The 27,353-nt window shown below is 44.1% G+C and overlaps 1 protein-coding gene across 4 annotated transcripts in view; it reads left to right on the top strand.

Annotated features, from left to right (window-relative positions):
- Positions 1–27,353, top strand: part of LOC139113912 (protein gustavus-like) — a 175,355-nt gene that overhangs the window by 138,257 nt on the left and 9,745 nt on the right. For all 4 annotated transcript variants that reach the window (XM_070675360.1, XM_070675359.1, XM_070675361.1 and 1 more), the window contains 2 exons: positions 13–51; positions 25,023–25,477. In XM_070675360.1, the coding sequence (XP_070531461.1) occupies positions 13–51; positions 25,023–25,477 (494 nt within the window). The remainder of the gene's footprint in view (positions 1–12; positions 52–25,022; positions 25,478–27,353) is intronic.

A 27,353-nucleotide genomic window follows, 5' to 3' on the forward strand; every position in this document is an offset into this window, starting at 1 on the left:
TTTGTGTTTCAGAGTGGACCGTTTCGTAGCGAACAGAAATGAGGACACGAGGTATGTAAAATACTTGACATTTATCGAGTTAAAATACATTGATCTTCGACTTTATTTAAATTCTATCGCTAATATTTTTAGCTGACAATTTTGTTATTAATATTCATGCGCGATGATGTTATCGTCGAATAATAACGGATATCGTCTTTTTTTTTTTCTTCTTCTTCTATTTTTAACATTCGTTGCTTAAGGGTCGAGCAGTTTGAAAGAGCGTTACATGAATATTATTTAAATTTTACAATTATCTGAATTTTATTTAATAAAAGTAGATTAATTTAGGTCATTCTCAGAAAAATATTTTTCTTTTAATACGAAATGTTGTCTTAAAAATTACGGAGCCAAATTTTAGTACAAATTTTAACAAATCGGGCTTATTACTTTTTTCTTTTTTATTTATTATTTTACTTTTACATTTCGTTATTAAAAAAAAATAACTTAAAATAAAAAGCGTGTTTTTATCGCAATTACATTCTTTCGTGCAATAGTTAATAACATCGCTCTCGATTTCACGAAAAAAGCTGACGAAATTCCCATCTGACCTATACACATGGATCGGTTCCGCGAACTCGTTTAAACTTTATTGAAGGGTGAGCGTTTCAATGCAGAAAACCATATAAAATTCGAAATAACGAAAGGAGAAATTCATAGAAGAGCGGCGTTCGTGAAAGTATTAAGATTTAAATTATTAAAGTCTAACGGTTCGCGTCACGAGAACTCGGAATTTCAGCGGCAATTTGACAGATTCGCAAGTACTTCGAAATTATTCCCGAGGAGAAACATGTGAAAATAATCTTAGAACTACATAAAGCACGTATATAGGGAGACGGTTTCGTAAATGGTGTTCGGAGAAAACGAGGTGAACTTTATTCAGAAGTCGAAGATACAATCTCGCTTAAATTTCGACGCGAGCTATCAACGGAAAGACGTGTTTCGCCGTAGTTCTTTTTTTTTATACGGAAACATTTTTCAGTTTTCACCGATGAAATCTAACCGTCGGAATTTCCAGCCGGTTGAGTTTCCAAATTTCTGTCATTTTTTTTTTTTTTTTTTTTTTTTTTTTAACTTCTACGTGCGCGCTGGTATATAGGTTTCGAAATTTCAGGGCCACTCCGTTAAGATTTCTCGAGTGATCTCTTAAGAGAAAAGTGATATCTCTTCAGGGTGTCTCGGTAATGCGCTATTAGACGGGCACTAGGCTTTAGCATTCGTTTCCCGAGGCTAACGGTAGCGAAGCTGCCGAAGTGAACGCGCTCTTAGACCATGTCGTCATCTCAATAGCAGCTGTTTCCATTCAGTCTCGCCCCATCTTAGTCGGCAACTTCCTCCACGGCACTTTTAATTAACGCGCAGAAGGCACGCTTCCTATTTCATCTGCCCCTGGCTTTCTTTCTGTACGAACTACTCGCCGTACGAAATAAGCGCTGCGGGCAATTTAAAGCGACGTCGAACAACCGGCGGATATCTACATCGGTATATCTCCCATTTGGCTCGCGGAATTTTAACGCTCGGCATTTTCTCTTTTTTTTTTTCCCCCAACTTACTCGATATGAAGTCGAGGACAACCGCGCGTTCGACGCGACGCTAAACGAAATACGTTCAGCCGAGCGAGAATTGGAAATATATTAGCTGCGTGATGTCACGCGGAATGGAGAGCCCTGTTACACGTTACACGTCCTTGGGGCCGAGCGAATTATTAGCTTAATGCTCGACGTGCGTAGATACATACGCATCGAGTGTACGATGAAGATGTCGCATTTATCCGCGTCTATTTTCCCAGCCGTTCGTATCTATCAGCTGTTCCCTCTCGCGCCCGGCGGCGGTGCGCTCGGGATCTCGTTATCTAAAAATTTAAACGGTTTGGAGTTACGCTTTGCATAGCCCCGCCTGCGTCGTACAGATAAGAACTTTTTTCCGCGACGTCTTACACGTCCGCTCGTGCGGTTTTATGCAACGAGCGAAGGCGTCCATCTGACGAACATCTAAATTCGTTCTCCTCGGTGTACACGCTCACCTTTTTGGAAAGACCATAGGTCATGGTAATACGTTGTGCTTTCACTCGTATACATATAATAAGATGCGAAACAAGTTTAGGAGAAAATTATCGTATTTAATTAACGTAATTGTTGTTTACGTTAATGTAATGTATATTTATTACATACTTTTTTTTTTTTTTTATTTTGTATTTTAACAATTTTTTTTTTCCGAACATTTTGGACCGTAGTTTTATTCCGTTTTACTGAATAAGAATTTGAGCGCTTTGGCACAAAAATGTAAAAAACAGTTTTTTAAAAAATGGTGTTAATTTGCCGAACTGAAATGTGCAGCTTCTATTAATTAAAACTGGCTTAATTGATGTGTATGGCAAAATTGTTTGTATGAATAACACGAAATCTCCGCATTTATTATATCAAACATTTTTGTATTAACGGCAAAAGGTAATAATTAAATTATCGCAGGAGGCACGTTTGCGCTAATATATATCTATGTTGATTGCGAGCCACCGCACTGTTAATTATATACACTTTTCGCGATTGTAACGTTATTACTTTACGAAGACGGTCGTTTTAACGCGCTCGAAAAGCAACGTAAATTTTCGCTGAAGCGTCAGCAGCGCACAGTGAAGAATCTCGAAACATATTCTTAACGAGCCCTAATTGGATCCTTGTGTCTAGAGCGGATGTCGTTTACAAGCTATATTAAGCCCCCTCCTCCCGCAAAAACAAAATTTCCCCGCCCTCCCGTTCTCCGTTTCGCAATTGCATCTTGGACGTGATTTATTGAATTAATATATCGGCAAAGACAATCGGAACACAGAGTCGAACAGTTGGTTAGTTCTCGGCGGTGTAAACTCTTCGGGGGAATCGATTTTCCGAAGTGACGCTTAGCTCGGCGAGTCGATTCTTTGCTCGGTGGAAGTTGATACAAGTTAATATCGATCCGTAAACTCGGCGTAAAATGAAATTTTATTACTCGCGTCAACGGCAAGACGGCATTTTCACTCGCACTCTCTCCTGGCGATCTCCGCGAGGCAGCGTCGCCCGCCCACATTATTATATCATCGCAAAGATATTTTTACGTCCCCGACTTTCGACGGCGCGCCGTCTCGGCCGGCGTAAAATCGTTCTCGGACTCGTCCGTTCTCCAGCCCGTCCGTGTTCACCGACTTGTCGGTTCTCCAACGTGCACCTCGAAGTCCGGGCACGTGCGCGCGCGCGAAAAGGGAACGAGAGAAGATGACCCTCGGTCGACGGGCGTAGGGGGAGGGCTCTCTTTTTCGCAAGCGACGATAAATACGTTGCCAAACGTACCGGGCCCCGAATACACCATCCTCGCGGTGCCCGCTGACCCATTTGTGAAACTCGCGTTGCCACACACTTTCTGTGCCGTGCACCCGATTATTACAACATTTTACGAATTACGCGGGCTCTCCGGTTTGGCCCGAGACCCGCCATGAAGTTTTCGGGGCTCGTTTTAAGACGGTTAATTAATGAGAAGCAGGATAAATCGTTTGAAAACAAAAATTAAGATTCTTAAAAAAAAAAAAAAAGAAACAGGATTGTCAGCGTGTAATATTGAATGTATAATTTATAATTCTACCGACGTTGCAGTAACCCTGACAGCTTCTCGCGTGTCGAATATGCTTATTGAAACTTCCTTTGTGAAGTGATCATATAAAGAGATTTTTTCGTGTAATTTTCTGTAATAATTTTTTTCAATCTCGTTACGAATACTTTTACGATACTTTTTATCAATACTTTCCGACTCAACAATTATTGACTTAATTTTTCTTCTATAATACTTATTCGTAACACGCGCTTATTTGTCTTGCCAATAGGATAGTCAAAATTTTTCCTGTATTTTTCTGGAAACGGTAGCAAGTGTGTGTTCCTTCAACTGAACTGGCTGCATTAGCTCAGAATTTATTTCTCTCCTAACTCTCAAATAACACTTTCCATTTTATTTTGCTTATATCTTTAAATCTAATATCAACGTATCACCTTTAAAAATTTTTTTTAGCAATTATCTGGACATTAAAAAAAGAGAACAAGTTAAATATATTTAAAAAAAACAGCTAGAAATTTTTTTCAAATATATATATATTTTTTTTTAATTCTAATACTTAAAATGGTCTTGGATTATAATAATCTAGTGTTTCGTTTAAAAGCTAACACGAAGGCAGAATGATAATCTTTAACATAGCTTGTGCTGCATATATAACTTAGAAAAAAAAACAGACTTGTTTCTTTCCAATCATCACTTGCCACCTCTGAGTTTCGGTGCCACAGCGCTACCTGCATCGTTCGTTCAGTTCCGCTGAGCTGGTTGCAGTAGTTCCAAAGGTTATCTTTCTTTCTGATGCAGAGGGCGAGAGATAACCTCCGGTGCAGGCTAGTGCAGTCGATTCAGTTGCAAAGTACGCTCGTTTCCTGAAACACTGTTCGTATCGATGGCTGCTCGACGTACCACGTGTCTCTTCAATCTGTGATAAACCATCGAGGTTTTTATTTTATTAAATTGTGAAATAAAGTGTTGCTTAGCGATAAACTCGAAAGACTCTTAATCTCTTCGTAAAATAAGTACCATCGTCGAGAAAATTAAAATCGTATCAAATAGAATCTTTACAGGAAGGTAACCACGAGTACACCACGTTGTTTCTTCCGTCTTAAAGTTTTATTCTTATTCAGAACCAGTTATTAAAGAATGGGCCATTTATGGATGATTTGGCCTAAACAATATCGAAGGTGATTATTCAATCGAAAAAAGACTGTTAAGAAAATTTAACAAAAGTACGGATAAAACACGTGGCATCGTGCTCTTTTAAGTTTGGATTAATTAATTTTGACTGCCTCCTTCTCTCAAATTCTTTATTAATTTTATTATTTATTTTATTTCTTTTAAATCTTTTATATTGAAACTCGTTGTTTAAAACAAAACCTTATTAATCCACGCTTGAATTAAATTAATTGCCCAAGTATGAGTGGTGTAAAAAATGACTATTCCACCCTGCATGTCAATCTGCACTGAAATTAGCAGCGCACGAATTTGAGGGAACAGCAATATAGAAGAGCATGTCGGTCAGAGTCTGAGCGAGCGGTTTTATCGTATCGCATACTGCGATAAAGCGCGATACCAACGTGCACGACGTGCACTCTCGTCTTCTCTTTTTCTTTTTATCGTTTGTTGCAAGACTTTTAAGAGCCGTCTTTGGCGTTAATAAAAAAAAAAAAAAAAAAAAAAATCCAGGTAGAAACAATTTTCTTAAGAAATTCTTAAGGATCCTATATGGGAGGGATAAAACGGAGAAGGCGAAAGAAATGTGAATCGGATGACGATGTGCCAATAAGTCCACGTATATATGTAAAGCGAATTTCGAAGGTCGTGAGGTTTGTGGCGTGGTATATCGTTGCAAAACGCAAAGCGAGACCGTACGCGATTCCAGAATGGCGAAGCTTTGAAAAAGGCCTTTCCCCGTCGTAGGCAGAGACACGCACTCGGCCCGTTGAGAAAGGACTTGAGCCGTGAAACAACGGAACACGCGGACACGGAGGATAAGCACCGTGCGAGCTACGTTCAATTTTGTTAGGCTAGAATTGAGCGCCGTGAATTTTTTTTGGAAGAGGATTATTCGTGGCTTATCATAAATATTTTCGTAAGTGAGCCCATTTTTTTTTTTTGTCGCCGATGCGCCTTAGGCAACTTTTACGCGATATGCAGCACAAAACAGTTGGGTCAGACGTTATCGGGTCTCTCTGTAGTTAAAAAAATTGGTGAAAAGGCAGCGTGTGCAAAAGCGATTCTGCAATTTATCTTTTTACTCGCGTATTGACGAGTGGATGTACGCAACTCGGAGCACACTGCGCGTAGCGTTTGGGGAGAGAGAGAGAGAAAAAATACATTTGGCAAACGGCGAAATCTGAAAATATTCCCCTCATTCCGTCGGGGTAATCCATGTGGAGAATTGCGCGCGATTTAACGTTTCAAATGCAGTCGTACGTTTTACATGTCGGGAGAATGAAGAACGATGAATTTTCAAACGCGGAAGCTTCAAGACAGACAGTCGCCGCAAAGCATCGGATTACACGAAAGAACGTAAAGCGGGAGTTGTAACATTTCAAACGCAGTCGAACGCGTGTTTTAAACCGAGATCATAATTGTTTGAAAAAGCTTTTCTAGCGGAATTCTATAAACTCGGAGAGCATTGTATCGAAACTCGTATCATTCGTGGAAAAAAATATAATATATAACATAATTTTATTTTTTGTTAGATAAAAAAAAATTAATAAAAAAAAAGATCAAATACAATATTTTATTTTATCGAGATAGTAGAAATAATTAAAAAAAAGAAATTAATTTTGACGGTAAAAAATCATCCAGCCGTTGCTTTACACTTTTACACAATGACTGCGATAGCTCGGGGCCGAGTGGTGACCGAATCGACGTTACATCATTCCTTATCTCCGGTATCTTGTTTTCTGCCCTCTTTAAGCAGACTCGAGGGACCACAATGGTCCCGCACAAAGCATGCGGGTTGCATTTTGCTTCTTTTGGGGTCCCCAAGTCTTCCCTTCGCGCGAAGGTTCGAAAAGTTCGGCAGGGCGGAGATGAGATATCTAACTGTTGAGGGATTTTTCGGGCTTGCAGCTACGGAGATCAAAACGATCTACCTGGCGCATTAACATCGAACGACCTTTACGTTTTCCTCCGCGTTGCTGAAAAGATCACGATTAAACGGGCATTGTGAGCCGATTTCGTTTATGAAATGCACCCAACGCGATCGGTGATTCTGTAACGAAACGGCAGACGCGCTCCGCTTTCGCTTTCCGCGCGAAAAGGCTCGATCACGTTGGAACCGCGCTCCGATTTTGTCTGCCGTTAACACCACGTCGATTGAACTGCGCGAAGCTTCTGTCATCTTCAACGAGACGGATCGAAAATACAGCTATGTACGCGGCTCGCGAGAATTATCTCCGATAATTTAATATGCAAAGTTCTACGACGCGCTCTGCAAATTTTAACAAAGAATGAAGTCCTCACTTTATTTTGACGTTACCTGCAATTTTCGGCATTAATCTTGCAACGATTCTGGGCCGCGAGAAGATAGCTAAAACTCTCATTCGGTCGCAAATCGAATTCTGCGAGTGCGTCGCGCTCTAAGCGTCTTATTTCTTCACCTTTTTCCCCCTGTCGCGTTTTCGTAATACCTCGAGCACGACGGTTCTTCGACAGGTTTCCTTTTGAATTCTCGGTCAAAGGCTTCTTTCACCCGTCCGTCCCTCGGCTACGGGTACTTTTGCAGTTTCGCCGTGTTTGTCGCTGAGAGCTCGGACACTTGGGTAAATATCTACACGCTTTCATAAATTTCAGTCACATATTCGCGGCGCGCGCGCGGGCCTTTACAATTAGTGAAAGGAGAACTCGGGGAGAGAGAGAACATTTCGACACATTGACTACAAAATGTATATACAGGCGTCGTTCTCCCCGGAGGGAGAGAACCGCCGCCTGCCTTCATTTCGCCTCTCGGCCACGCCGCGGCTCCGAGCTAAGCTTCCGCGCCGTCGCTCGCCTTTCATATCGACTTTTACCAGACGTAAAACCATATCGCTCGAAACGGTCGGTCTGGCGCATTACGATCGACAAAAATCTTCGGCATACCGCGCTTACCCGGAGCGTTTTAAACGGCGCCTCTCGCCGGCGGCGTTAAAACTCAAGTTTAAGAGCGATACCTCTGCCCGCTTTTAAAGCTTTGTTGCCCTATTAGCGTATTTTATTGTCTCATTCTATTTTCACTGTTATATTTTACGATACAAGTATTAGACGATGTTTGAGTTGTACTATCATTCCGTGTGGGTAATATGGAATTATTGACTTAATAAATATTCCGCGAGTGTTTTAAACTAGTTTTTTTTTTTTTTTAATATTTTTCTTATTATTTGAAAGATTCATTTTAGAAGTATTGTATTTTATTAGAGATTTTCCACGGTAAATAATGAAATTTTCTATTTTATTACTATATTTAACGCTAAATTGCCCTTAAAATGGTAAAAAGAGAAATTCTCGTAGAACTCGCTTTATAAGTAGATATTGATACTCCGGAGTATCAAGTTCAAGAGGTCGGAGCTGGCGAAATGAGGACGTAGTAAACTCGTAAATTCATCCGCCTGCGTCGGATGAAGGAGGAACGCTGCTTCCACGAGCGGCGATATCTCGGCGAGTCGTATTTATTGCGCGTTCGACGATTGTCTTGACTCATCGTTAGCGAATGTCAGCGAATGACGTTGAGAGCTCGTTGATGCCCCGCTGAAGAGAATGTCGAACGTCGCGCAGCTTTAAAGTCCCCGTCCGATACTCTCTCGATATTGCCGGAATACTGATAGCGATACGCGCGTATTCCATGCCTCTCGTTTTACTTTTTTTGTTTTTTGTTCCTTTCTTTTTTTTTTTTTCCACTAAAAATCACGAAAACGCACCTGACCGCATATTTTTACATATATTTCTGATCTTTTAAATATCTTATATATTAATTATTTTATTTCTTCATTAATTGATTCAACCTTTCGGCCCCAAGGCCTCGAATTGCAAAATGCTAACTTCAGTTCACACTTATTATTCTATATATTGTAACCTTTAACAACATTTATCGCCGAAACAAACGCAGACAGCAATGACGCTCGCATGTAAATGAGGACGGATGTATTAAAAAGAAAAAAAAAAAAATCTTTTTTTCTACTAATTAGGAAAAGATTAAATGTGCTTACGCGTGCCAGTCTAATCCTCATTAATCTTATCCTTGATCGCGAAACAACCGGGTAAAGTGCTTACTATTATAATTCACCGCTAGCGGCGTAAACTGCAGGCTCCTGTTCGGAAAAAAAAAAATTGTTTATCAATTGCGCGTTGCGGGAAAAGAAAAAAAATTCCGCCGAGAAAAAGACACGCGTATACGCTGTAAATCGTGAAAGGAAAGGTTACATAAAACTCTCGCGGTCGCCGTCTAATCCTCAATGCGTAAAAGTCGCGTTACGAAACGATTTTTTTCTTTTTTTTTTTTTTTTACTTTTTTTTATCCTTCGATTATTTCTACCTAGATGTATTACGGCGATAAGTTCGAACCTTCGTACAGGCGCTGCGGAACTTTTCCGCTGCTACCGCTGTGACCCCGTTTGAAATTATCCCCTTAGAATATTAGACAACGCGTATAATGGATTGTGAAACAGTATATTTTAGAAATGGTTAAAACCACTTCCCTTTTTACCGCGTCAGTCTGCATTAGCATTTTGACTGCGGCGCACAGAAATACAGACCCGCCCGTTTATTGTTTCTTATTAAAATAAAGTGAATTAATTCAATTAGGTACTGCTCGGCTCGATTTAAATTTCAGATTTGCCTTTGAATTGCGAATATAAAATATTTTCTAATTAAATTGTAAATTATTTCACACTTACAGTATAAAAAAAAAAAGAGAGAAAAAATCTTTTTTTTTTCCGCGCTATTTAACTGCAAAACATGTCTCGTATTTTAGTCGACAAATACATTACGCGTTATTAATTTTATGCGGGAAAGATGACTACTTCTGGGCAGTAAGGGATATCGCGTTGTTTGTTAAATAAACGACTAACGCTAAACGCGACTGGACGTCGCGTCTGTTACGAGATCGTTATGCGATCTGTCGTCACTGCGGCCATATCGACGGTCAGAGGAGCGCGGCTCGCGGCGCTACGGCTTCCCCGTTGCGTTCTTCGGTGCAATCCACCGTGCTAGTATTATGCCAGAATTGGAAACGTGCCTGAGGTGCCCGGTCTCGGCCGGTCTCGCGAAAGGCGCGCGACGGGAAGAACGTGGGACGCGCGCGCGGATTCCTCATCCTTTTCGTCCGGTTCGGCGAGACCAGGCAGAAGGGCCGGTCTCTCGGTCTACCCGTTCTCCAGACAAAGAGGACAAAGGCCCAGTTCTGGGCGCGCCTTTGCGCCCGATCATCCCGAGAGGTGCCCGGCCCAGTACGAGACGCGAAATGACGTATACGCGCTCGTGTGCGCCTATGTGTATATGCATGTCCCGCCGCGTATGCGTGTCTGCCTCCGTCCATGAAATACTTTCACTGGTTTCACGGCCAGCAGACACGTTTACACGATGCTAATAATACACTTCACGGTACGCCGCGGTACCATTTACTTCGTTGCCTCGCGGTCGTGGATCGAGCAAGGTACAGAGATAGAAAGAGAGAAAATGGGAGAAAGAACGAGAGCCCGAGATAGTCCTTCGTCCTGGCTCGCACTCGCGATTGTATTGCCGATCGGTCGACGAACTCCGCGAAACGTCATCGATCGCTAGCAGCCTTGACAGCGTTTTGACAGCTGAAGTATTAAAAGTTTATTTTTACACGACACTCCGCTCGCGATCAAGGACGGTTCTAGCGCGTATTGCGGCGCAGACACTTGAATGTGTTCGCGTAGAAAACTTTGCACTAAGAATTACCGTGATGTCACTGTAGCCGCGGACCATCCGAGCAGTTATAAGATTCGATTCCACGGCTGGCCAGCGTTAATCATTTAAACTTTTAATTCTAATAGTTTACAAATGCTGTGACGTAGTCACTTTTTAATATAAATTTTTCTCCGTGTTGTGCCCGAATAAAAAAGGATAAAAAAAAATTCGTCAAGAGACACGCGAGTTCTGGAAAAAAAAAAGTTTGAAGAGTTTCCCTTCGCGATCCGCCCTTGACCTTTATTAGAAGATGTGGCGATAGAATTCCGCAAAACTCCTCGATCGAGATGTTGGCGCAGTCTCCTTGTTTCTCCGTCTTTCTCCGACCGCGGAGTAATTGGCGCATGCAACCAGGAAGAGGAGGGTTGTCCACTATTGTTGTCTCACCGGCAGGATGTGCCGACGACACGTTTCTACCGCGCATCCGCCGGAAGGGGCTCCTCTTCGTCTTCGATAAGCCGTTCGCCTCCGCATGCGAATTCTCACAGCGGCCGTTTAATTGTCAATTACGCGAAAATGAAACCGGCGGCATGCGACTTCGCGGGCGCGACGTTCGATCCCCGTGAAAGCGGCGTTTTCTTTTTTTCCGGAGCCGCGGTGAGCGCGTTGAAATTTAAATTTCTTCGCGAAACAAGCCCACATCGAAGAGCAAAACGTCGGCTCGTGCCAAAAAGTTCTCTTACCCCGGCAATCTTGCAGGGTACATCAAACGATTATCTAAATGCATGAAGTGGGGTATCAACTATTTTCCAGCACGTTGGCGCAGGAGCTGCCGCGAAAGTCTGAAACCCGCCAAAGTTTTCTACAATTAAAAAGTCGAGCACGTTTCGCCCCGGTATTACCGGCTTCGCAACTACGACGGGAGGAGGGAAGGGACGGTTCGAACTTTCGTGCGATTTGAAGCTTCGCGCGGCGCGGGGGCCGAGAGCTTTCTCGCAACTGACGTCGGAACGAAGGCGCCGTTTAAAGTTCGCGGAGTTGCCGACAACGGGCTTCTCGCGCTCTCGTAACGTCGAAAGTCGATTAAAGGATGCGCGCCTCGGGGAAGGAGAACACCTCTCCCAGTCAGTTTCTCCTGCAGTTTCGAAATCCGCGCGACGCGCGACCCGACGAGAACCTCCGGCGGCGCGCGGAGTTCAGGCGTACAATGAGCCTCTTTGTTCGTCACCGGTGACGGAAAGGATTCTCAGGTGAAGTGTCTCGCGCTCTCAAGGATTTCTTAAAATCGAAATTCTCGTCACAGTAAACCGCGCGCACAAGGCGGCTCTTATTCGTCGCGTTCGAACGGTTACGCGACGCGCGAGTTCTTACACAAGACGCCTGAGAAACTGTCGCTTTGCTCCTTTTTTTTTTTTTTTTTTCTTCTCTCTACGTCAATAAGATTTCTCGCTACTTTCAGAGGTATTCGCTTCGTGTTAAATTTTGCCAGACGGAGTCGCGCGGTTACGCTACCACTGTGACTTAATCGCGCTTTTAAATATAGACGCATCCGCAGCAAAACGATATTTGCTTTCAGTACTCTGCCGTGCGTTATAGTTCGGATTTTAATCCGTATTAATTTACACCGGAGTTAACGCTCTGAAAAAAACGCGTTTACAAATAATTTATGTTTAAGTAATGCCTGAAAACGTTGCAGTCACGATAGGAACCATGCTGATATTATTTTGCGAAGTTGACACGTTCCAGCGGTGTTCCCTACGGAATCTCGCCTGCCGAATTGGCAAGATGCCGGTGCGATAAACGAAAGAAAGAGAGAGAGAAATCCGAGTGCGAAGTCGAAGCATTACAACAGTATTTTTCTCATGAATAATAAAGAGGCGGCTTGATATGCTTAATCAAGCGGAATTAAAACTTTTTATTGCATAATCAATCCGAGAAATCAATTTCAGAGTTCTAGTTTCGTAATCAGAGGTAACAACTCTACCAGTACCAATTCCCGGCGTTAGGCTGCTTTAATTCGTCACAGTAACATTGACCAACTGAAATAAACGTTCGGCTTGAGACTTCGCTCGAACTTGAGCCTCCGGTGAGCAAAATTGGTGTCTGCCATTTAATTAATAATTACACCGTAATAAAATGCTATGTAATTGCTGACCGTTAATTCGCGATAAAGAAACCGAACAATTTGCCGTTTTCACACCCTGGCGTGGCGCGGTGCAACGGCGGGCGATTTTCCTCAAGCGGGGCTTGCTCGTAATTTCGTCTTGTCCGCGTCGCGGCTCGCGGATTTCTCAAAATATCCGCTCAGTCCTCTCTCCCGTCGGTCTCTCCTCGCCGGCGCGAATATATCCGCTCGCTCGCGAAGTGATTTCACGCCGATGGACGTGCTAACGAGCTTTGAGGTACTCACCGACACGTGCTCGGCGGCTCTGCTCATTAAATTAGGTAACAATGAGTGGACGAATACGCCCGCCGCCTTCGCACTTGTACGCGCCCCCACAAGTTTCTTTCGTTTCCCTTTCCCGTCGGCCGGTCTTCTCGCTCTGTTCATCTCCCTCCCGCCCCCCTCTCGTTTTCCTCCACCTCGCACTGTATGGTGGGGTGCCAAGGATGTGTGTGCACCAAGCCAAGGCGCAACCACAGTGGGGTCGGGTACCAGACAAGGTCACGGCTACCAAGCGCTGGTTTCTCTTTCTCTCTCCTCCTTGTTCCTCACCGTTCATATTCCCTTCCTTTACTCCTTCTCCGCCTATCTCTTCGCAACCTTTATAACTGTCTCATCTTTCTCTTTTTCTCTTCCTCCGCGTCTCGTTCTCTCCCCCCTTTCTCTCTCTCTCTCTTTCTTTTTCTCTCTCTCTTCTCAACATGGTAGCCATCTTAGAGAATGTGTAGCGTCATCGAACGCTATCCAGAATAACAATAAATTATCTTCTCTCCGCTACCTCTCACCTTCCACCGCGTTCCCACCCAGCTCTCCGCATCCCGCGGTTCGCGCAAGTTTCCGCGCGAGGAAATAAAGGATTTCCACTGCGAAAGCGGTGCCGCGAAGTCACTCTTCCGCCCGTTTCTCCGCTCGGCGATTTTCCTTTGTCCCCTCGCCCCCGGGACCGGCGTCTTATCTGCTTCGTCGCATCTCTTTAGCGATGTCTCAATCTCGAGCGCGTGTGCGCCTGGCTGCCTTCAAATCGATTGAAAGACAATGCGAGGTAGATGCAATAAAATAATGGGAGCATACACCCCGGGTGAAATCAATCTCTCGATTGTGCAAAACGTTGAAAAAAAAAAAAAATTATTTCGAGGACGTATTTAGTCGAGATCGCCACGAGATTACTGTTCAGGAGTCCAAGACGGTTTCCCAGGACGTTGTAGTATTTTTTTCCCGGCGCCACGAAAAATGGTGCTGAAGCCGCCACTCGACGGAGCGATGAAGAAATATTTATAAAAGGGAAAACTTGAGGTTGGGGAGGTTGAGGTCCCACGACACAAGCCTTGGGAGTAAGTGGCAGGGCTCTTTTGTCCTATCACGTGTTATCGGCTATCTCGAAGCTCGCCCTTCTCGGTTTACCAGTCTCGGAGATTATCTCGATCTTCCCCCGCATCACGCTATCCGCGTCCGTAACCGAGCCGCGTTAATTCACGGTACAACATCCAAAACTACTACACGCGACGCGATGTTTAGTTTGTCAGGTAAAACAACCCGTTGGAAATGTTAACAGCGTGATTCTTTGATAAACAATTACTTAGAAACGTTTCTGTGCCGGTAAAAAAAAAAAAAAAAAAAAAAAGAAAAAAATTAACTGGCTAGAATATTTCTTTAATAATGAAATAATGCGCAAAGACAGGAAGATCGGAAACCGGAAATGCAGAGTGAAAGGCTAGTTTAATACGATCCACGGAAATTTTGTTACATTTTTGATCCGCTCCTCCTTTGGAGGATCCTTAAGCACTCGGTTTGCCAGCAAAGGACAGCAGGGAACCTTAATCCAGGGAGGGCAGAGACGGAAAACAATGGTGATTGTCTCGAAACGTTTACAGCCTAATTATGTGAACACGGGACCCGAGCTCGGTGGAGTAACAATGCTATAACTCGTAACAATGTACGATTGTTCATTGTCTGCCCGTGCCTCTCCGCTTTTCTTCGCGTTCGAACACACGCAGGTTCGTAACCCTGTGCACGTAGGTCCCTTCGCCCTTCGGCGCGAGAAATTAGGCTGCCCGGGATCGTAAATATTTGACAGAAAGAAAGAGAGGAAGCGCAGCTTCGCCTATCTTGTCAACGATTCCGGCTCTTTCGCAAGCACATGCAAATTACAAGTTAAATCTAACTTAGCGTCAAAGGAACTCTCCTCTAATCAGTTGACATTTATCTACTGCAGGCGGCACTACCTATATAGGTAAAAGATAAATTATATGCCATTCGCGACAAAATGCAAAGGCTATAAATACGTGATATATTATTTTCCTCACCCTCTATTTACGGATGTATAATTCATATAGATAATAACTGCAATTTCGTTTTTTTTCTTCTTTTTTTCTTTTAAAGTGTTCTTCGACAAGTGATAATTAACAATTACATATTTTTAATACGTCGCGATAACGTTCCGTCTCTAACATTGCTTATTAACGGCTTTAATTATCAAACTGCAGTACTTAAAATTTCCCCACCTGGTTACCTATTTCTGAATTTTGACTTGGCAGTGTCTTCGCGCATAGTTTATTCGTTTATATCGCACTTGGCTGTCCCGAAAAATTATATAAATCACAAAATATTCCTCGAATATTAATTTAATCTGTTTACCGAATTCGCCTTTACTTCTCGCATCTAAACGCTTCTCGTCGCGTTGTCGGAATTTATTCCCCGCGTCGGGAACGTTTTATTTGATCTCTTGAGAGCTCTGAGGAAAAGCACGATGCCTCGTGCCAAAATTAAAAACGCCGTATCGAAATTCGGCTCGATAATACGATATAGCTCGCCCATTTGGATATTTCACGAAGTTGATGGCGGCCTCGAACTTTTCATAGGTTGCTCGTGACTTGTTCCTCGCTTCTCCTTTCCTCCGCCCTTCTCTCTCTCTTTCTCTCTCTCTCTCTTTCTCTCTCTCTCTTTTTCTCGCTGCAGTGCCAAACCTCTTTGTCAGTCTCGCAACATCCGGCCTGTCTTCCAAGGCCATGCAAGATCACACACAGAAATCCGGTCGTTGAACCGTCCGCGATGCGCATTGCGCTGTAATAAAGCGAAAGGCGCCAGCCGGGGAGATAAACGCACGCTTGATAAGCCACGGCTGTCATCGTCATTCACATCGTCGTCATTCGATAAGAGACGATAAGAGCAACGAATTCTCTAAACTAGACGATTTCCCTCGGTGCGATTTTACTCCCCCCTCGGGGGACTTTTCCCTCCTCCGGCAATAACGTACGTCGGATTTGCATGCATCTTTGAGCAGGGAGAGAAACAACGAACGGGTAATTGTACCCGCGAGTTCGTCGCTGCTGCACAAAAATGTTTGCGTAAACATTGAGCGAGTCGTTTAGCGTTGTCGGCACTTTGATGCTCGATCTATTTGAATAGCTTGCGTGATGGTTTATTCCAGACTTCGTGCCAAGGTGCGTCGCGCATTGACGCAAGCAGCTCTAGTTAAATTACATAAGATAATCGTAGCTTTCCATCCTGCCTCTCGTACCGCGGCGGTGCAACATTAATGCAGCAGTCATTCATTGACTTTCCGGGCATTTACGCTTGGGTTCGCGGAGTCTAAAAATATCTTTAAACTTTGTCGGTATTTTAATTTTTTTTTTATTTTTAATTTAATTTAATTTTTACGAAGGAAAATTATTCCGTAAATTTAGACATTTCTTTTTTTATCTTTCCCGAAAATTGTTAAATATTTGCCGGTATCGATACTTAGCCCTTCTATATTTATTTTGCGATTTCACATTATTGGGCTTTTTACATTCCCAGGAATTAAAAACGTGAATAACATAAAGTTTTCTTGCTCTCTTTGAAAACCATCCAAGTCGCACAATGCATTTTTATGCTTTCTCGGGAGTACCGTCCAAGGACGTCGTCTCGAGGAACCAGTCCTGCGGCGAAAAACCAAGATATTCGTCGCGCGTGCACGTCCGCGCGTGTGCATCCGCGAGAAAAATCCGTGCGTGCGGAGGGAAGCTGCGGAACGTGGGTCTGCTCCTTTGCCTTTCGTTTTTCCTTCGGAGCCGCGACCGAGGAGGACCTTGAGGAGATGTTCCCGCCGCCGTCGCGTTCTCGATTTCGTCATTGAGAACGCCGTGTCGGTTTCTTGGCGCGAATCGCGTGCGACATGCCCGAAGGAAAAAAGATCGGAAAACGCCGCGCTTCCACGGTGTTAGCGCTGATCTAGACCTTGGCGGTGAACAAAGCAAAGAACCAGCAGTCCACGTCGATCGTGTAAAAAAAGCAAGCGCGCTTTGCATTCCAATGTTGCTAATATTACCACGGAATTTTTATTTCTTTTAGTTCCTTCTGTGAAGTTTAACGACTCAAAATTTATTCTGAAAGCGTATCCACATTTTAATTTGCGGACACAAGATTAATTAAAAAGCGTTACAAAAGAGACACGAATTAAACAGATAAATTATATTAAAATTTATTTATCACTGTATGCGCCATTTAGGAATTAATATTACGTGATTAATCGGAAGGTTATTACCGTTATACCAGTGAATCGCTGGAACGTTTTAATTAACAACCATTTTCCCGTACGCGAGACAAGAGATATGTATTTAAAAAAAAAATTAATAACAAAAAAAAAGGAAAAAAAGGATACAAACGACACGAAGCTTGATACGTACGTAATTTAATTGTGAAATTGGCGCACAAAAGCGCCTTTGCGCGCCGAGTTTCGTTCGGAGTGATTGGCGCTTTTGTTTCTGAGAATTAATTGAGCGCCTTTGTGCGTAAATGACTTTACGAGAGGGAAGGGAGAGGAGGGCGAGAGGGCCGGGCTGCCATAAGAAATGCATCTCGCGCGCGGAATGAAGCCGTAACACTTCTAACCGTCCAGAGACACGGCGGTGTTACTTGGCGCGTACATGCAGACGTCGTGAAATATCTTCTTCTAGCGAGTGTCGTTTATCTTCATACAACGCCTGTCGTTTATCTGCAACGCGAGCCCGTCAGCGGCCGCCGTGCCGCATGCAAACGGTATATGCACCTTGTACGCTACTTTGCAACGAGAGTGCGACTAGATATTTATCTCTGAATCACGGCGAGCCACCTCTCACCCCCGAGTTTTGACTCGAGACTACCGCGCCCGTCCCCTGTTTACATAAATCAGCACGCTCGCGTGTAATTTTAGCGTGGTTATTAAATCCCCGGCCGAACCGCCGCGCGAAACCCGACGAAAGTTCAGACATCGCGCGCTTATGCAGTTCGCACGAAGGGTACGTGCATTAAAATCAGGGAAAGGTACAGCTGTCCTCGCTGCTAACTTAAAATCGACTAATTTTTATTGAGATATCTCGCGATGGCTTTCTCTTTTTTTTTTTTCTTTTACGCGTTCAGGAGACAGCGAGCTCCGAAACCGTGGGGCTTCGTTGGCTTTTCAATTTTTATCCCTCGTAAGCTTCTTTCCACGTTGTAATTGGCAGACGGCTTCCATACGCGCGACGTAAAGTGACATTTTACTAATGATACGGACACGATAAAGTAACGCGCTATGACGATTGCGCCATTTGTCATTTCTGTCTGCCGGACTCTCCATGGGAGGAATGAGCGTGTAAACGAGACTCGTCTGACCCGCGTAACCCGTCCTCAAGCGCGTCTTCAGGACGGAGACCGATGCTCCCACGTAATCGACTTCGAGGAACTGCGGAAGCGATAATAAAGCAGAACGTGCCGCGGACCGGCTGGTCATTGAAAAGTTTCATTGAAGCGGACAGATGTGCAACAATGAATAATAAAGTACGAAAAATTAATGATAAAAGTTTATTGCGACGGCGTTACACTTAATATTATTTTATTACTAGCTAAGCAAGCGTGAAAATTAAAACGTACTGTTTTCACTATTAAATGTTCGCTTTCGAGATTGAAATTTTTACATTTTTATTTGATAAATATTTTATAGATACAATTTGCGAATTTTTTTTTTAATAGAAACTAGTGAATCTTTGTGCGTGTTGTATATTAAAGGCGACACGAAGTTCAGACTTGAGCAAACTGATTCGAAACGCGTCGGGATCAGGCGGATTCGATGATCTCACCACGTCGAGAGAATGAAGTCGAAGGGAGCCAGCAATGGCCGTCCCGATATTTGACTTCGATCAAACCGAGAACTACCCATCGTGTCGGAATTCAAGGACGGGGCGTGGCCCTCTCTAATAACCGAGCAAATCGCAAAATTCGTTATCGAAATAAAAAAAAAAAACGGTGATGATCTGATCGTCGCGCCTAAATTAATTCTGCCGGGCTTGCGAAATCGTCGCCGTGCGAACCCCCAAAACGCAAAATATATTAATAGGTTCTTATTGCGTGACAACTTCAGAAAAAATATTCCTCAACGGCATCGCATCGAGACGAATAGTCCCGCATGATCGAGGCGGGTTTTCGTGAGACGCGCCGGGAAAATTTATTGTTCGTCTCGGTGGCCCGTTTCACTTTAGCCGAAATAAAGCGCGGTACGCGCCGGCTCGATTATAATATATTCGGTTGCGCAGCCGGGCCGCATTGTTTCTCACAGTGGACCACCGCCGGGGGTCTGCGGCTCTCCGCCGTGACGAGACTCTCTCGCAGCGAAAGCGCGAAAATGCCGGGGTAAAAGAGGCACCCGTATATGCACGACAAAGGACTCCATTTTGTCGAGAAACTGTAGGCCAACGCTTCTATCGGACCTTTATCGTTCGCAGCTGGCGAACAGGTGTTGACGGGCGGCTAAGTCGTCAGCTGTGCCGCGCTAAGCCGTACGACTGCTAAGTGTAAAAGGCCGTTATTAGCTGCCGGTTGCAACGCCGAGCCTTCAATCGAACGGAACCGGGGATATCTCGCATTTTTGTCATGTAAATAGAGATCCTCGCGCGAAAATACATGTTTTGCATAATAAGTCCGACGTCCGGCCCTCGCGAGGTCTCCTTCGTCTTCGAGAAAAAGAGACCACTCGAAAAGTACGCTATTTTACGCTCTGCGATTTACAGTGCTTTTTTTTTTTTTTTTAATTGGTCTTGTCTAAGTCAGAGTGAGCTTTCATCGTTTTATCTCGACAGCGGAGTAACTTTCGGACTGTAGCCGCGGTCTCGGCAGCTCGTTTCAGCTCGCCGCTGCCGGTTGCGAGCCGCGGCGCGATGCATTACACATCGTTTCAGTATCATTGAACGCAATTGACATCTACATCGTTAGAGTTTATTAGTACCGGTTGGCAACTGGTTTGTCGATGGCTGGCGGTGCCGTGCGTGATGAGCCCGACCGACCGCGATTTACGGTCATCCCCGGCGATGTTTGGTCGATCCGTCGTTTCCCGGCGCGCTTTCCGTGCAGAGCAATCGTCCCGCTCTCTTTCTCTCTTTCTCCGGGAAAAAAGATCGCCCCGAGGAACGCTCAGACCGCCGTTGAAAAATTTCTATTACAGACACGACGGGTCGTCGATAATCGTCGAAATATCCCGGCCCTTCGGGCGCGGCGGCGGCGGGCGTCGGCGCCGTAATCACGTCAAGATTAAGCCGAGCCACGCAACGATGATTACACCTACGGCATGTACGTCGATTACTCTAAATTCACATTCCCCCCCATTGCGTTTTCCGGATATATTTATTAACAAATGGCGGGTCACTATCCGCCGCGGCGTATTCGGAACGCCTGATGATGATAGCCGCTAAAGTGTCTTCTCGGAAAGTTTCCAGGCCTAGCTCTCTTCGAACGCTGGTTTTACCATACCTCGCATAGGACTTTAATATTCTTACTTCGTAAGCAGGAGATACCCGCGTGTCGGAACTACAGGCCGCGCTTCTATTCAATTTTATTGTGCGAAATTACACTTGTAGCGCAAGACGCGCTGGTGGAAAGATCATCGTTACGGCGGCCGGATTGTGTATATATTAATATTTATGAAGGGAGCGAATGATTTTCTGAAATGAATATTAATTAGCGAATTAATCGGTTTAAGCGCGCCCGCGGACTATCGCGAATCACCGTGGCGCGCGTGAAAATATGAGTTCCGCCATGCACGACGTTAAACTAAACGTTGCATGAAACGAAATACTCATTGACGTGCACGCTAAATATTTACGCAACCGCGCGACTCGGAACGAGCGCGCGAGAATTTGTAAATTAACAATTAACGCGGCATCTCCGTCACGCCGACGGCAAATATTTATCCGCCGTGCAGACCCCCACACGTTCTCGCCGGACCTTCTAATGGTCGCGGCTATTAGAGGGATGCATCTTTATTTGCGGTCAGTTCGCGAGCGCGACTGTTTGGGAAAACATTAATATTACTTTCTGCCGTAAAACTTATCGCATTATCCATTTTATACTCCCAACGTTGAAGAGGAAAAACTAATTTCATTGTTATTGATTTAAAGATCTGCCAATATTTTTTTAAAAAATCCTCGAAGCCTAGAATCGCAATATTAGCACCGGGATATCAATTTTACGCGCGTTTCCTTGCAATTTTAATTAACGACGTCGTTGTGCTATTAAGAGAAATTAACGGTTAAAGAGATGCTCCTTCGCGCCGGCAAACTAAATGGGTTTTTGCGCTACCACGTGCATCTACATTTCACGAGCGCTTAAAGGTTCAAACTGACGTTTTCGAGGAGCTTTCTTATCAACGCGCGGAAGAGAGAAAAAGAGAGAGAGAGAGAGAAACCTTTAGCGCGACCCAAAGCCTCGCCCGAATATTTTCCCGTGGCCCTTCGCTTTGCAGAAGGACTTTGCGATAGCGCCCGTTCGGTCATGAGAACTCGCGTGGCGCGTGGATCTGAAGGGTAGGGCATGGGTGGATTTGGAGGTTGGTCCCGTGTCGAGGTGGGGCAAAGGTGATCCCCGCGGATCAATACCGCCGCCGGTCGAGCGCCTCCATAGCGTTCGAATCGCCGACATTCTCGTATTTCGTCTGGAAATCAAATGCCGCTTCTGGGTCCAGGCTACCGTGCCTCGCGTAGATCGTTTTTCGGACCGAGTCCTGTTGCGCGCGGTTTAATCTTTCGAGCATGCCGGAAATACGCTCCGAAACGGCGAAACTTTTTTCACACGAACTTTTAGGAATCTCTTCGAGTTTTTCGATCGCCGATGGTCTAGCAATACGAACGAACGAACGGCGCTTTTGCCTGCTCGCACGGGTATTCGCGATATCCATCTCCGAAAAGAGCAGAGAGACAGTCCACCCTTCAAACGATTCTTTGCGCGACGCGATAATTTATCGTTTCCACATCTCTTACGAAGAGTCTCTTACCGCTTCGGCAATATATTTCTGGCAATAAAAATTATGTTGAGAAAGCCTGACGGAAGCTGCAGTCGTCTCTCGTTTTCAATTTTAAACGCAAAAAGTCTGTAACTTTATCAAGATCTTTAAAAATTAGAAGGCACTTCGGAGCATTATCTTTTTAACTACTCTCGGTCCATGTATTCAACTTACGGCATCAGTCGAGTAATCGCACGGGCTTTTGTTTATTGTCTCGGGCGTTTTAATTGGCCGAATCGGTGTGCAAGCGTCGAGGAAGTCGGACGGTTCGGTACTTTCTCTTCGTTCTCAAGGCGATATCGCTTGACGACGTCCGCCGCGGTTAGGAGAGATAAACGCCATTAATGGACTTGAAATGAAACGGCTGCTCCGCAGCGGTCAGCACCGTGACGACTGCCAAGAACGGTCCGAGCTCAAAGGGCATCTTACTCATTTACTTCCAGCGCGGCGGGAAATTAAATTCGCGGTTTCTCGACCGCGTTTCCTGTACGCCGCGCGGCAACACAATCGTATAATGATTTATTCATTCGCCGTAGCGCGATGATTAATCACGGGCGTTTCACAATTATTTGGTGAGGTACGAGGCACGTTCGCGATCGTCGCAACAACCGACAGATACATTATCTCGCGTTATCTCGGCGTTATCGGTATCATTTGCAAAGTTGCACTCGCACGGGGCTAACCTAGCCGTCTCGCGAACCTGCGACGGCAGCATTTCTGAAAGACGCGAGGAAAGCATTTTTTTTTTTTTTTTTTCCCGAATGAGTTGTCGGAGCGAATTCCTTTCTCTCAGCTGCCAATTATCGCGCGTGAAACCAAATCGGCCGGATTCAGGATACCAATGTCCGGTGTCCGCGACCGGAAACCAAGTATGACGGGCAAATGGATACGGCGGAACGATCGGGTTACAGTTGGCATACGTTATATTACATCAAAAGCACGGGAAGAGATCGGGTGTTACGTCTTGTTTCTAATTGTGCGCAGCCAATCGAAATTTTCAAACGAAAAACACTGTAGATTTACGGAGGTTTTCTTTCGTTCAGTTTCCGACATAAAAGCAAAGGCACGATCAGGTAAATTAAAAGAATATTTTAAAGCTACCGTAACAGAATAAATCTATGACATCGTGAAAGATTCTCTCTCAACAATTTCGTATGTATTTAAAATAAAATTCTTAAATTATATTTATCCGCCAAAAAAAAAAATCTTTTATTCGAGCTTACATCGCTATTTTTTTTTTTTTTACTTCACGCTTTTCTTTTCTTTTTTATTTTTTCTTTTTTTCTGTATATTTTTGCTAAGTAAGTGAGAAATTATCTTCACGTACATGCTAATCTTTATTTGCTCTGGCATATCGCATACTGTATTTCTCTCCGCCACGAAGGTCACTGTCATACTCCTATCCGGATATTTCTGCGCGTTCGTAAACCTTCGCTCCTACGTTAATCACAGCCTGTCACACGCTGAAATCATGATTGCGGATGTCTATCACACCAGTTTTACAAATAAATCGGTAGTGTAGCATTCTCGATTAATCGGAGAATGTAAAGGAATGTATACCCTGAACTATGATCGCCTCGTAAAGAACATTACATCTTCCTGTGACAATATAACGAAACGAAGTATATTTAAACGCCGCGAAGTGCCAATTATTTATTAATCATTTGCATACGCGTGTATGAGCTTATTATAATTTAAATTTTTTTTACCGTTAAATATACGCGTTTTAGAAAACGTGGAAAGCGCCGCTCAGAAATGCATTTCAAGACACTTAGATTACAGTGCATCGCCAACGTAACGTGATAAGACAAGATTTGTCATAGTGAAACACGATTATTCGCGATATCGCACGTTCATGGGATTCTATTCACGATTGACGTGACATATAATTTAGTAACGTGAATTTTAATGAAGATATCGAAGAAGTGACTCGGCGTGCTTTATTCACATCGCTTTTACAGTGTCACGTAAAGTAAAATCGTATTTCATATATAATTCTGACAAAGTCAAGATCTATCCATTTTTTTTTCTTTTTTTTTAGCATTTTATCGCATAAAATATCGCATTATTACGCTGTTCAAATACAAAATTGGAAAATGTCTAAATAGCCCAAAGTGAAATTGGCGCTCTGATATTTCTTTTTTTGTTTTTCCTATCCCGGGCGAGTCTTTGCGGAAAACCCGCCTTTCGGAAAAAAAAAATTTGGTGCAAGCCAGCGATGCGGAAAGACAAGGGGGGGAAAAATCGCGGGCTTGCAACGAAAATGCTACTTCGCGTGTACTTCATCCGCCAGGAGGAATTAATCGGCTCCCGCGATTCATCCTACGCTTACGTGCTATACATACGCCGCGGCAATCCGTTCCGCAAAGCCCTTGCAAATAGGAAAACGTGATTAATCGAGATTCGCTCGGACATGCTTTTTTCCTTTTTCTCAATCCGCAGGCGAGGCGTGCGCCGCGAATTATCCGAATCTGGAAGCACGATCCTCGCCCCGACATGATTTCGCGCGTGAAAATTCAGCTCTTCTCGCATGGAGCCTCCGAGGGTTCGTCCGAAATGGAACAAAGAAATATCAAGCACGTCATGATAATCTTTTTTTTTTCCTGTGGAAAGTTTGTCAAAAAATTAACGGAATCGTCCACAAGAATAACGATCCAGACTTTATTCACAATAATAGTTTTAATTTTTGCTATGTACAAATGAAGTTGTCTCCTCTGTGTCCGATTAGTATTTTACTTTCTCTTGCATTGTTGTAGACAATTTGGCACAGTTTTGAAAAAATAATTAGCAGGAAATTTAAATGCGTTTTCTCTTTAATTTTAGCAAATGTGTCGATCTTGATCGATCGCCCAGCACTGCACTCTTTGAGAGTGCGTGCTCGTAAGTATTTAACGTAGCGCTCTTGCTAGCTCGTCGACCGTGAAAAACCCACCCCCGCGGCCAAAATCACTCTCCCCTTTGGCCGCGTATTGACTCCGACTCGCGTATCAATCTCTGTCTCCCACATCGATCTCTTTCTCGCATTCCTTCTCTTTCTCTCTCTCTCTCTCTCCCCTTCCGGCTTCCATCCCTCAGAACGCACACGAATTAACATGCCCTCGTTCTGTTCTCGCATTGCAGGTACAAAGCGAATCGTTGCGTGAGCGGGGGCGGTAGCCGCGGAAACGGGGCGACTGGCGGTACCGGAGGTGGTTCAGGTACTGCAGGGGGTCGCGGCGGCAGCGGCGGAGGGGGCGGCGGTGGTAGCCCCGGTAGGGGTGGCGGCGCCGGCAGCGGAGGAGGAGGAGGAGGAGGAGGAGGCGGAGGCGGCGGGGGAGGAATAGACGGTGGTGTGGTGCCCGCTGCACTACCGGCTACCGGCCATCACCACCATCACCATCACCATCATCATCACCTCACCATCACGACTACCACGACTACCACCACCACTACCACCTGCGGCACCAGACATCACAGGCACAAGCTGCCTGCCGGCAAGCAGTGCACGGAGCACCGTCACCACCCACATCACCACCGGCATCACCCACACCATCGCTCCCACCACCGGGGCATGAACATGGGCCAAAAGATTTCAGGTTCGGCACCTACATTGCTTTACACGTTTGGAGAACGCCATCGGGCCGATTGCGCGCGCGACGCGGATAGGAATTTTCTCCGGCCGCGAGACCGCGATTATTATTTTAGCTGACTAGACGCAAACCTCGCGAGCCCTGCGGGTGATTTTCTGAAACAACAGCTGGCTTCGCGAGCCATCGTGTTTGTTTATTTATTTGTTTGTTTTATTTTTAGAATGCTCCGGCTATCTTTTTATGATTAATGAAATCGACTTTCGACCTACGCCTATCTCGAGCGATCGCACTTGTCGTGGTTTTACGTATCGTTGTAATGATACGTGCAATCTTTCAATGGTTATCCGTCCGCGTTAAAAAGAGAGAGTATTAGCATGAACTTTGAATTACAGTTAACAAAGTTTTAAACATTTGTCAATGTTGCATTCTTTCTCTTAAACATTTCCTTTTATTTTTTATTTTATATTAAATTTTTATCAATATGGAATATACGTAAATATTTTAATTACTTAATAAAAAAATTAATTGCAAGAGATATTAATCGATATTTTTGCTTCTTGTTTCTTCTGTGACGTAACAATCAAGTAATTATACAAATATTTTAGCTTTTAAAATCACAAGCTGATTATTAACTGTAATTACAAGTTTTTCGCAAATAAGAAGCGAACCACGCGAATTATCTTACATGTATATGTATGCCGAACATATTTGCTTGTGGTGAGCGAACGTCCAATTATCGCGTACAGATTTTATCCATAAACGGGTTGGAGCGACTAGAACGCTCTCCGGATTAACCCACCTCGCGAAGCGTTCGTCGAGGGTCAAGGTCCTTGACCGCGCCTCACTTTACCTGCTCAGGTAGAGCTTGGAACAGGTCCTTTAGTCGAATGCTCCCTCAAGACGGACAAGGCTTTCTCCTAGCCAGGTATCCGAATATTCTAAATGTTACCTGAGCCCACGATTAGTCGATTTCATTATCCTGCACTTACATTTCTATTACGACGACGATAACGCCTCTTGTTAAATTACTGAAATTAAAAATTAATTTGCGTACCAGAGATAACTTACAATAAAAAGACTATTATCCTATAAAACGGACGTTAAAGATACGTTAAATACATGTAAAAAGTGGAATCGTGCGATTGATAAAAAAAAACGAACGATTTATCAGAATATTATAAATTCTTTTAATTTTTAATTTTTTTTTTTTCTTGTATTTAAAGCCCTCTCGTATTTTAAACGACTTTAAGTTTAATTTCAATTTAACTTCAATTTTTTATACGGTCGTCAAGTAATACACATCCACTTATATCAGGCGCGCCGAGGTTCAGTGTCGCCGCGAAGTAATTATCATTGTAGATAATTACTTACCGCGTATGACGATTCTCATTAGGAGGTTCACGGGTCCTTTCCGCAGACAATTCCCACCGAGAATAATCGCCGTCGCTATTAGCCTCTTCAATTACTCGTTTTCCTCCGACCACACACCCTCGACCCTTTTTGCGACTCTTGTTCGCGTCGGACCAAAATGCGAACAAATCGACTTCTTTCTTCTCGAGCCAGTTCCTTGATTCTCCCCGAAATTTTTTCAATTTTATTTTTAAAGAGAAATCCCGGGTTTTCAGAAAAAAAAGGCCAGTTACAAATAACAGCAAACATTTATACTTACTATGTAATTTTTTTTTTCCCCTTTATCCGTGCCTCAAAGCGGGGATCAATCTGTGACTCAGCTGCGGCTGAAATTTATGATCTAAGATCGCATTGTGCCCGACGCGGACTGAAACAACCTCCGGCACGCCAAAGGCGACGGCGAAAAAGAAAGATCCCGATGCGGATATGTCTCGGGCGGGGATGGGCTCGAGTCTCACACACGGAGCCGCCG

Source organism: Cardiocondyla obscurior, linkage group LG03 (genome assembly GCF_019399895.1).
Source record: "Cardiocondyla obscurior isolate alpha-2009 linkage group LG03, Cobs3.1, whole genome shotgun sequence".
NCBI lineage: Eukaryota > Metazoa > Arthropoda > Insecta > Hymenoptera > Formicidae > Cardiocondyla > Cardiocondyla obscurior.